This window comes from Monodelphis domestica, chromosome 1 (assembly GCF_027887165.1).
Source record: "Monodelphis domestica isolate mMonDom1 chromosome 1, mMonDom1.pri, whole genome shotgun sequence".
NCBI classification, from domain to species: Eukaryota; Metazoa; Chordata; class Mammalia; order Didelphimorphia; family Didelphidae; genus Monodelphis; species Monodelphis domestica.
The window spans coordinates 492,652,669-492,665,136 of NC_077227.1; the positions used below are offsets into that span (position 1 = coordinate 492,652,669).

General features: G+C 31.6%; 1 protein-coding gene across 4 annotated transcripts in view; it reads left to right on the forward strand.

Annotated features, from left to right (window-relative positions):
* Positions 1–12,468, forward strand: part of LOC100027275 (serine/threonine-protein phosphatase 4 regulatory subunit 1-like) — a 58,037-nt gene that overhangs the window by 41,522 nt on the left and 4,047 nt on the right. For all 4 annotated transcript variants that reach the window (XM_056812920.1, XM_056812923.1, XM_056812922.1 and 1 more), the window contains 8 exons: positions 1,575–1,771; positions 4,612–4,707; positions 5,582–5,767; positions 6,001–6,162; positions 6,924–7,024; positions 10,103–10,223; positions 10,887–11,021; positions 12,140–12,281. In XM_056812920.1, the coding sequence (XP_056668898.1) occupies positions 1,575–1,771; positions 4,612–4,707; positions 5,582–5,767; positions 6,001–6,162; positions 6,924–7,024; positions 10,103–10,223; positions 10,887–11,021; positions 12,140–12,281 (1,140 nt within the window). The remainder of the gene's footprint in view (positions 1–1,574; positions 1,772–4,611; positions 4,708–5,581; positions 5,768–6,000; positions 6,163–6,923; positions 7,025–10,102; positions 10,224–10,886; positions 11,022–12,139; positions 12,282–12,468) is intronic.

A 12,468-nucleotide genomic window follows, 5' to 3' on the forward strand; every position in this document is an offset into this window, starting at 1 on the left:
GTGTAAAAGTGCATATATTTGACAGAGCTTATAGTTTTAATAGCATGTTGATCATTGATAAAGAGAAGCCAGATAAGAGGAATTCCCATTGATAATAGTAATGTATACTTACAGACTGTTTTTCCTTACCAGTAGTCATGTGAGCTGAGTAGTATTAATATTATTGTCCTCTTTACAGATAAACAAACCAAGGCTTAGAGACATTTATGATTTGCCCATAGTCAAACAACTAGTAAATGTCAGGTCTAGAATGTGAACTTTGGGCTTCTCTCTGTGTAAGCCTAGTGAATACTGAGTCATGTTCCTTTTTCTGAATGATTGTCAGAATTAGTGAATAAATTTTGCAGTCTATATATTCACTATTAAAACTGCTTTCATTGTCTAAATAATTTAGCATTTGTATTCTTGCTTTGATCTAAGGGAAAAAAAACCCTCTAATAACTTAATGTAGAAAGAGGACAGGCTTTTTGTGTGATTTTAGGGAGATATGAGAATCCACATATAAATTTTTACCCTTTCCTCCAATTTATAAAGGAAATAGACTGAATGTGGCATATCACCTTTAACTAAAGGAGTGTCATTGAAAATGTATTTTTGTTTTATAAATCTTCGGAACTATTGAAGAAACTTAGAAGGAAACAAGTTCTTTTCACATGACTACACTTTTGAACAACTCTGGTATACAGAGTTCTGGCCTAAGAACTAGGATAACATGAGTTATCTTGCCTTTGGCATATTCTGGCCATGTGGCTTGGGCAAGTCACTTGCCCCTCAGAGCCTTAGCAGCTCTCATAGCTTGAATTGAAAAGAAAGTGGTAACTTATATGGTAGAAATCATTATCTAATTGAGTTCCTTTTTCCAGTGAAATCAATATTATTATTAGTCCTTATTCCTACATATTTTGACCAAAAAATGCATAAAGTTTTTAAACATACTTTAGAAGAATTAAGAAGCAATTTTTGTGTTTGTATAGAAGGTTGTGTGAAACGTTTTGATTTCATTGAAATTATGTGTGTGGTTAGATAGTTATTCCAATATTACTTACTCAATGATAATGAACAAAGTCACTGAACTTTTTGAGCCTCATATTCTTTTATCTTTAAATGGGAATGATAATATATAAACTATTTTCACAGGGATATTCTAAGAAAATGTTTTGTCAGTGAAGTGTGACATTAATAGGAATTGTTATATATTATGGAAGAGGTGATGCCATGTCATTTCTACTTTACCAAAAAGGAATATATGAGAGAGAGAGAGAGAGAGAGAGAGAGAGAGAGAGAGTAAGAGAGTGAGAGAGTGAGTGTGTGTTTAGGTGGTGAGAACCGCACCTAGAAACCCAGAGTCTTCATAGTTTTACCAGCGAACTCCCAGTGATAGCGTAGACCACCAGCTGCTTGAAGCTGGGAGGGTCTACAGTGGAGTTAGAATTCTTCCTTCCTTCAAAAGTTCAAATATACCTGTGTATATATTTCATACTTTTGGTTCTGAGATAAGACATTTGTTTCTGAAGTCCAAAGTAAAAAAAAACCAACAATAAAACAATTTTTTTAAAATCCTTACTGTATTACAGCTCAGGTTCAGGTGTTATCAGCTGCACTAAGAGCTGCCCAGCTTGACTCCATAAGTGATTCTGAAACTAAAACTGCAAAAAAGTCCCATCAAGAAGTACCCAATTCAGACCTTAGCTCTTCTGCTGAAAATCAGAACATTCTCTCTTCTGTATCAACCCAAGATGAGCTGTTTGTGGCCAGGGTAATACAGAGCACAGTAGGTATCTATACTTTCTCTGAGTGATAAAGAGAAAACATAAATCTGTGTTACATTAATAAATCTCATTTAGAAAAATGGTAACATTTGTGTTATTGAGATCATTTTAAGGATTTATCTAAATAGTCTTTTTTTATTGTTTGAGGTCATTTTTAGGATAACTTTATTGTTGAAGTCATTTTTAGGATAACTAAATAATCTGTTGCTAGATAAAACCATGGATATGTTCCAAAACAAGAGTTGGAGAGGTAAGTTACAAAAAACTTTCCTTCTCCAAAGTTGATTTGAACACTTGTTTTTGCTTTGTTTTGTTTTAAGGGAGCTGACAACCTAAGTCATAAGTCACATCTAGCAACTTTTAGTATATTTTAATAATAATAGTGGGTGCATTCCTTCAGAGTAATTTTAGCAATATTCTAATGCCTAACTACTTGAATAATCTTGATGAAAACTTAAAGTATCACAAATGTTTCCATAGAGAAAAGATTTCAGTGAGAAATAGTTATCAGGCACACCCTGGAATTTCATTTGATATCCTGAACTCCGAACCTTTACTTGGCCATTGCTTTTCCCAAGTGCTCTTCTGGTATAAAGAGATTGACCCTTGTTACTTCTCAGATCCCCATAAGCTCCACTCAGATTATTAGTCTGATGAAGGACATTTACTGCATTAGTAGGGAAAAGGAACACCTCAAAATCCAAACTACAGTAGAACAAAAATGCCAATTCATTTCAACAAACATTTATAAATTTATAGTCTTATACTGAGACCCTAAATTAGTTTTCAGCTGCTTGTTAGAATGTGGATATGTCACTTTCATTAATTTATACCAAAGAGGGTTTTGGTGTTCCCTAAGTATGTCTTTATAGATGAACCATTGGTTTATGGGTCCAGTATTCCAATTTTTATCATGTTTATTCAGTTAGTTACTTTATGTTAGTGATACATGATACATGATTTCTTGTTTTCATGCTTGGTATCCTAAAATTTTTTGACTTCTTTTAAAGAAAACTTCTGAAAATTGGTCATTTTAAAAAGCACATAAATATTCTTTTAAAAGTCCTTGATTGTTTTGAGAATGTAGTTTTTCAGGTTCATAGCTTAAGGTTAACATTTCAAGAAATAGACATGAAAGCCCACTTAATAGATAGAATTATCTAAAATGACAAAAATGTAATCTTTATTATGTAAAGTTTCTTTCTGCATTTATCTGGCCAGAAAACAATAAGTATTCAGTCTTTTTTTTATCACATACGGTTCCTCCAAAAAATTAACTAATTATTTTTAAAAAACCCTTTTTTTTAAGCTAATTATCTTTAAAAACTTTTAGTACCTGAAAGAAACTTAGTGTTAGGAGATAAAGTTGGTTCCTGAGCCAGCTTGTTAGAAAATTTAAACTGTTTTAAAAAATTTTTCTGGCCTGGTTAGTTATATATTTTTCCTAAGGATGATAATTATTATAGTAGTATGATTTCAGAATGCTTTCTGAGGAAGAGTCTTTAGAACATTTTTTTAAATTGCCTGTATTCAATTCTTAATAGGTCACAAGAATGTGATACTATAATACCTACAGCATATTTTAAATTTTCCTTTTTCATTCTAGAGTGAAGAATATCTCTTGAATGGCAGATTTTGTTGTGTTTGGCTTTATTTGTCCTAGAGAAAACTAGAACTTCAGCTATCACTTCAAAATATTTTTTACCCAATTAGCCTTTTGGAAACATCTCATCAAGAAACCTTGGAGGGGTTGAAGCTTCTCATTATGTTTCAAAATAAATGAAACAATTCATTTTGTTTACTATCCCCTACCAAGCACTGTTAGGCTAGAGATAGAAAGAAAAAAAATCTAGCCCCTATATTGTCATGATGCTTGGGAAAAACAATACCATGAGTATAATACTAACAGTTTCCTTATAGCATATATTAAGCTTTTTTGACAGGATTCATTATGCTATGAGGGTATGACATTTCAAGTTGTAAATAAGAAATTACCATTATATTTTGAAAGAGAAGGTAGGTCATCTGAGTTAATAATGCATGTTTATAATGCATGGCAGTATTGCCACCCTAGTTCTTATAGTTGTTGTTAACATAACAGATTTATATTCTAAGTATACATTCATAGGAGGGGGCATGCATGCATACTTTTGTATGTGTTTGTGTCTGTTGTGTGTGTAACAAATCACATAACATTTGAACTGAAATTAAAATGTACTCTTTCTATATCTTTTATCTAGATCAAGTACAGATAACCTTTATCACTTGCCTTTCCCTACTATTATGTTTGTACAGTTATTTTGTTTCTCTTCTTCCTTTCCTGGACCATTTCCTAGTCATAATGATTAATTTTAGTCCTCAAGTAGTTCTTAAAACCCTTATAATAAAGATGTTTAGTACATTATCCATTTTCATGTAGACCTTTTCACAGTATTAAGAAATAACAGTCAACTAGACTACTTACTTTATGATTAACTTGCATATATGTAAAGATAAAATTAATGTGAATTCATATGTTATGAAAAATTATTCAAATATAAGCCAAGCAGTCTCTTTAGTTTTGCCCCAAGAATGTAATTTAAGTTAGATTTTTAGAGTTTATTTGATATTCATTTTATTACTTTTGTTCCCTATGGATAGTTGAAGGTATACTGGATCCAGCTCTGTAAATATATCTTCTAAGAGGTGTCAAGTGTTATCAAATGACACTCTTAAGGTCATTAATTGGGGGGGAGGGGGGGCTACTATTTCATGTCATCATTAAAACTCTATTAATGGAGGCATAGTTTAATTCCCTTTTTTTCTTAAGTCAAATGGGTAACATTCAAGTTTAACTTTTTAGGATTCTGAAAAACATCTTAATGGAACCAATGAACATTTGCAAAAAGAACAAAGATCTGAGCATACTCCATTTGAAGATGATAAGTCTAAGTTACAGGTTAGTAAAATATTCCCTGTATGTTTCAAGATGAAAAATAGTTTATATTTAATTTCCTAGAAGTTTTGTCTAAATAGTTATTCTTAAATTTAATATTATTATTCAACTAAAATTCTTGATTTGGTTTGTACACTCATCTTGTCTTGATAAATAAAATGATATGCAGAATCCAGCAGACTGTTAGTAAGCAAAAGAATAATTAAGTAAAGACAGTTTGATAATATTCTTAAATTTTTTCATGCTTTCTCTCCAGACCATTTAAAACTGACTGTCTTACTGACTTGTCTCTGGCTAGTCTGTCTTCTGGGCTGAATTCTTGTATGAATTTATTCCATAATTGATTTTATTAGGGTCATTCAGTTATTTTGATAGTGGTAAAGATAAAAAGAATGTTATCTCTCTATGATGATAAGTTGCTATTTAGCAGTATTTATTGATCATTTGTGTGTAGAGTACTATGTTAAAGTCTGATCGTTTAAAAAGAAGGTGGAAGACATAGGTTATGTATAGTATAAGGTGAATTGATCTAAATTAAGCCTAATCAATTATTGCACTATATATATATATATGTGTGTGTATATATATATATGCTTTTCAGATGATCTATTAACTTAAATAGGAATAAAAATTACTGATCTATTAATCTTGACTTTTTGACCAAACCATAATAAATGAGAAATATATGCTAGAAAATTAATAACCTACCTAGCATAGGATTAACTAAGCTACAAAAAAGTAAAAGTCCTTTTGTTCCTATGAAATTTCCTTAGATTGGCCTCATTTCCATATTATGAATTATTTATGATGTTTAATAATATTTTAAAACCTGTTGTGGGATATTCTTTGTAAGCATTTTTTTACTCTCATTTACTAGGATATAATCCCTCAGCCATTATTAGATCAGTATTTATCAATGACTGATCCAGCCAGAGCTCAGACTGTTGATACTGATATAGCCAAACATTGTGCATATAGTCTTCCTGGTGTGGCTTTAACTTTGGGGAGGCAGAACTGGCATTGCCTGAAAGATACATATGAAACACTGGCATCAGATGTACAGGTAAATGTAACACTTTCAGAAAAACAAAGACAGATATTGCATTTTCAATTAAAATACTTTATGGTTAACTTGCATATATGTAAAGATAAAATTAATATGTTGATATATTCAAACAAATTATGCATCCAAATATAAGCTCAGTGTTCTATTTAATTTTGTCCCAAGGATATAATTAGTTAGATTTTAAGAGTACATTTGATATTCATTTTATTACTTCTGTTCCCTATGGATAGTGGAAGGTACGCCGAACACTAGCTTTTTCAATTCATGAGCTAGCTGTAATTCTTGGAGATCAGTTAACAGCAGCTGATTTGGTTCCAATATTTAATGGATTCTTAAAGGATTTAGATGAAGTACGCATTGGAGTTCTTAAACATCTCTATGATTTTCTAAAGGTAAGAGGAAATATATTTTTTTATTTTTGAACTTTCTACATATAATAGATTTTATTTCACCAAAGTTAAAATTTTTTCTTCATAGGTGAAGAAACAGATCTAGAGAGGTTAAATAACTTGCCTATATATTCACTTTCTAGTAGCATAACCTATGCAGAACACATACCTTCTGGCTCTTACTCTAGTTCTTCTTACTTAAAAATAAAAAGATATTTTTCAAAGATAATTTGTTATTTTATAAATAGACTTAGACTCAGTAAAAAAACATTTCTCCAAGTCTATATTATTAAATAGTCTTTAGTGTAAACTTTATTATTCTATAGAAGCTTAAGAAGAATATTCATAGGAATGTTTTAAACTAAATTTAGGCATTATCTGTCACCTTCACAAAAATCAGTGTGACCTAATGAAGAGGATGCATTAGATTTAGAATCAAATCAATAGGATTCAGTTTCTGACTTTTCTAATTATTTATTCAATCTTCAGTAAATCACACAATCTTTATTGACCTTAATTTTCTTATTTGTAAAATGATATGGTTGGTTCAGATTATCTAAATGTCCTTCTAGCTTTAAATTCCATGTGTTAAAAGCAAAGAATGTATTCAAAAGTGCAGTAGTGGTTAGTTAATATTTATTCACTATTGCTGTAATTTATAAGTTATAATGGAAATAAAAAATTTTGTCCCTAAGGAGCTAAGAGATTTATGCCTAAGTACATATTGATGACTTCAGAAACATTGTCCTTTTTTTTTTATTTAGTTGCTTCATGCAGACAAGAGGAGAGAGTATCTTTACCAACTTCAAGAGTTTGTAGTAACTGACAATAGTAGGAATTGGAGGTTTCGATATGAATTAGCAGAGTAAGTAAAAATTGTTGATGGCTCTGAAAAGGTAAATTGAATTTGAATAAATGCTTAATTTTCACAGAATCATAGAATTTAACCACATATCTTCACAAGAATCTCTTCTACACCCATGCTTGACCAGGGATGCTTATAGACTGTATTGCAAGAACAACTCATTCATTACCTCTTGGGGCAACCCTTTGTACATTTGGATAGTTCTTATCATACCATCTTATCATATCTTATCATAAGTTTTCCCTTAAAGTAAGACTAAATCTGCTTCTTTTTAGCTTTCATCCTTTGCTTCTAGTTTTATCCTCTCAGGCCACTCAGAACAAGTCCTCTCCTTGTTTCACTCTCTGTTTGAATACTTGAAGGTAGTATTTTGTCCCCTTCCAAGCTTTACTGTTCAGTGGTTCAGTTGTGTCCAGCTCTTCATGACCCCATTGACTACATTCATCATGCCCTCCTACTCTTCCCTCTTTCTTTCAGAGTTTGTTCAAGTTCACATTTGTCGTTTCCATGACACTATCCATCTCAACTTCTGCCATCCCCTTCTCTTTTTGCTTTTAATTTTTCCCAGCATTAAGGTCTTTCCCAGTGAGTCTTGTCTTCTCATTACATAGCCATACTTCAGTATTTGACCTTCCAGTGAAGGTATGATAGAATAAAAATATTTCCTCCTTCATTCTCTTTTTTTTAAAAGCTTTATCTTTTGTTTGAGAATCAATACTAAGTATTAATTCCAAAGCAGAAGAGTGGTAAGGGCTAAGCAATTAGGGTTAAATGACTTGTCCAGAGTCATACACCTAGGAAGTGTATGAGGCCACATTTCATCCATCATTTGTTTTCAGTAATTTTACAACTTATATCTTCTAAATTGTATGTGGTTTTCTTAGGAGAGTAGTTATACAAGTTTTATTAAGGGAGTTTAAACTAGGAACTGACTCTTAATTTTTCAGCATCTCTTAAGACCATTTTCCAAAACTATCATGGTGCTGATCTACATGTCAGAACAAAGAGTTCATTAAACTGATGAAATTATAGTGTCCATTAAATAAAAAACGAAAGAACTGAGCAGTAAGATAAATTTAAGAATTGTCAAAGTTGCTTGATAGATGTTTGGATCCTGGAAATGAAGTTAGGTGTACTTTATTGAATATTAGAACTTTTCATTACAAACTTCCCTTTTTGAACCAAACAAATTATATTTGTTCTGATATTTTATTAATAACACGAAGGAAATGACTTCTTTATAATTGAAGAATGAGTTGTCATTTAATTTCCACAGGGTGTTTGACCCTTGTACTAGATAAAATTGTATTTACTTAAAATAATAATGTTGATGACGATGTCATGTTAGAAAGATAAAGCATAATGTAAACATATAAAAGTATTTGTCACAATGACTTACTCTATTACCACTAGAAGAGTTAATGAAGATACTGTTTTGAGTCGTTTAGTCCTTTTTTTTTAATGTTGTTTCCATTTACTTGTGACCAATTTTGGGGGTTTTCTTGGCAAAGATACTGCAACGGTCTGCCATTTCCTTCTCAAGCTCATTTTATAGATGAGGAAACTGAAGCAAATAGGTTGAAGTAAACTTGCCTGGAGTCACAGAACTAGGAAGTGTCTGGGGTAGTATTTGAACTCAGGTCTTCCTGTTTCCAGACCCAGCACTCTTTAACTAACTGCTTCTTTTTACAACATAAAAATGACTTTCGAAAGACCTTCACTGGTTCTAATGGTATGGGACATGAGTGCCTTAAAGAATTTTCTTTGATTTGTGTACTTTCCAAAGATGATGTTTACTTTTAGTTTTCATTAAGTTTTGATGCATTTAAGTATCTTAATCCTCATGATATTTCTAGTTGCAGATAAGAAAAATACAAGTCTTTGCTGTCAAGTCCTCCAGCTTCTTCTGTTCAGGATAGTTTGTTCTTGGAAACAGTTACTAGGTCCAAAATAAATTACTTGATTTTACTGTGATCTTTAATCAGTTTGCTGGATTTCAGATTGGCTTTAATTTTCAAATCGTGTTTCTAGCATAATGTTCTTGGAACAGAAATCTGAAAAAGATAGCTACAAATGTTATGAAAACTTCATGACCTCTAATGGTGATATTTCATAACTTTAATGTAGCTTTTTTTTTATCAGCACTTCATTAAATGATTACTTCTCTTTGTTTTGATTGATTTGCCTCCTATAATTTCAAATTTTTCATCCCATGTGGTCTCTGGCCACAACATGCTTTGTGATTTTTAAAGAAACTAAATTATAAATGTGAGATCTTTTTCTTCTCCCTGATACTGGAGATTGTTGTCCAGAATTGTTCCTTGTAATAGTATATATCCATTAAACATCTTATATGTCCATGGTATTCTGTATCTTCTGATATTGTAACTGTTCAGAGGGATTTATATTTTCAAATCCACATTCTTACTCCCCCTCTTTTGTGTGTGTGTTTGTGTGTGTGTGTGTGTGTGTGTGTGTGTTAGCACACACATATATATGTCTCAATCTGTCCCAAGATAGTCACTTCTATAATGGGAAGTGGATTACATATGGATTACATATTTCACTTTGGATCCTCTGGAGTTATGGTTGGTCATTGTGTTAATCAGAGTTCCTAAGTCTTTCGAAGTTGTTTATCTTTACATTATTGCTATTATTGCATAAACACTTTTTGTGAGGAGTAGATTTTTTTAGCTTTGTTTTGAAGCATTAGTAACAATTTTTTAAAATTTAATCTTGTTAACCTTTGTTTACTTAGCCATACATGGGAAAGCATGAGAATAGGGTTTTGATTTGCATTTGAAAGAACATCAAGGTTATAATTAAATTTCATCATTTTGATTTTGCTTTTAATTGAGGAATTAATTTAATTTCTCTTTGGCATGGAAGACTTTTAGGCCTACCTGTTCAATTTTTTAATGGTTTTAAATTATTTCAATTCCCCTCTCCCTCCTCCCCACCCCCCTACCCCCCACCCCCATCCACCTAACCCTTTTCCTGGCTTGTTTGAAGGAACAGGGAACAGTAAGTGAAGTGAATTTGCTTTCTTTAAAGATAATTGGTTTTTCTCTTTTTTAGACAACTGATCCTGATTTTGGAACTCTACAGCCCTAATGATGTTTATGACTACCTAATGCATATTGCACTAAAACTGTGTGCAGATAAAGTTTCTGAAGTTCGGTGGATCTCCTTTAAGCTAGTAAGAGTAGGGGCGGGGTGGTGGGGGTGAGAGAGAGACAGAGATACAGAGAGAGAGAGAGAATATGAATAGAAATTTTAGTTTTCTTCTAAAAGTACTGATTGAAGCATTTTCTCTTTCACTGTCATGATTTGTGCACCATACAGAATGTCATTTTGCAAAACACTTTTTTGTAAAATATATTTTTCAGTGATGATAGGTAAGTCATTTTAAATATTTATACAGATTACTTACTGTTCTTTTAAAAGTTAAATTGGGCTTTACATTGGAAAATAGTTTTGAATAAAAATGAGACATCGGCTCTTGTGGAAACAACAGTATAGTTTGATATGAAACCTACATCAGTCCAACACTAATGGAAAATTGTATTTGAAGTAATGATTTACTATACTTTTGACAAAAGTCTTGCTCAGTTATTATTAAAGAGAAAATGTTTATAAATTTGAAAAAGCACAGTAATATATATTTCAGTATTTTTTTTTCAAGTTTTAATTTTTATGGAGCATTTTTTCCTTCAGTCTCATAACTTAAGGGAACAGTCTTCTACCATGCCTATAATTAAGAGAAGAAAATGTATATTAAAAAGCTTCACATTAGAATTGTATTGCCAAAACAAATAATGACATTCAATTTTTTAATCTGTTCTTTTAATCTTTTTCCCAGGTTGTAGCAATTTTGCAGAAGTTCTATTCAAACAATGCAAGTCCTTTGGGATTAAATTTTATCAATGAACTCATAATCAGATTTCGACATTGTCCCAAGTGGGTTGGAAGGCAAGCTTTTGCATTCATTTGTCAGGTTAGTGTACATTTTCTTTGAGCCAGTGTGTAGTAGTACTAGATGGTTGGTAACTGTTAGAGAGAGAGAATCATAGTTATTAATTTTTTAGAGCTATGATGGACAATTTAATGATTATCTAGTCTAGCACATTATCATTCTCCCCTTTTATTAGAAACTGAGGCTTACTAAATTGGGTTAGTGGTTAATCTATTTAGTTATAGTAAATTTGGTATATGCCTTTATTTGAGTTGCACTCAGAATCCTGAACTTTTGCAAATGTACTCCCAATTAGCCATTTAAGGAAGGAAGCAAGCAATTGTCATTATCAGGAGATTTTTGATGATGACATTTAGATATAGCAGAACTATACCTAATTTCAGAAAAGCTTCTTTTGCTCAAGGATTTATTTATGACTGCTATGTAAATGTGGGATATCAATTTACAAAACTTTATCTGACATTTTTTTTATGGTAGCAAGTTCATTTGGGGGGGAGAAGGGAAAATGACTTACATTAATGCTTTCTTTTTAGCTTTTTATTTTTTCGTGATCAGAGTTGAAAGACAAAAAAATGATTGCAACCTTGTACCTCCTGTGGTACTAGATGCATCTTCTTTTTGGTGATCAACTACATATAGTAAATTTGGCTGACTTAATAGTTAAGTTCCATGATTTCCCACTGTATTATTATACTCTTTTAAGTAAGAAAGCTAGTCTAGAAAGAATTTTGGATTAGAAATTCACAGCTAGATTCTTATCTCACTTTTATGGCTTATTAATGGGCAATTCATAATTGTCTTTTTTTAGCCTTAGTTTCTCCATTTATAAAATATAGATAGTATTTGAACTGGTGCTTCAAAGAAGTGTCATGAGGATCAAATGTGAAAAACATAAGGTAGTATTGCTATTATATTATACATTTGAGCTATTAATTTATTAATGTATGATGCACTCAAAATAAATAGTGATGTGTTTCTAGAAAAATGGTTGAAGTTTTAAATTAAAACACATGCATAATAGCCATACTCATGGAAAGTACTGATTTATTAAAAAAAAATTCATAGAAAAAATGTGGGTTACTAATATGAGCTTCTATTAATGGTTTTGATTACTTGCATGTATAATTTTTTTTTCATAGGCAGTGGTAAGAGAGGAGTGTATACCTGTCGACCAGTTTGTGGAACACCTACTTCCCAGTCTTTTAAGTCTTGCTTCTGATCCTGTGCCAAATGTAAGGGTTTTGCTAGCCAAGGCCCTACGACAAACACTACTAGAAAAAGGTAGGTTAAATTCTGCAGAGAATAAAAAAAAAATTTTTAAGTAATTTATCATTACTTAAAGAGGTAGTTTGATATGGTAGTGAGAGTGTAAGATGAGACAATAGAAATTCCAGTCCTAGTCCTACTGCCATCTGGCTGGGTGAACTTGGAAAATCATTTACCTTTCTGAGCTTTAGTTTCTAATTTA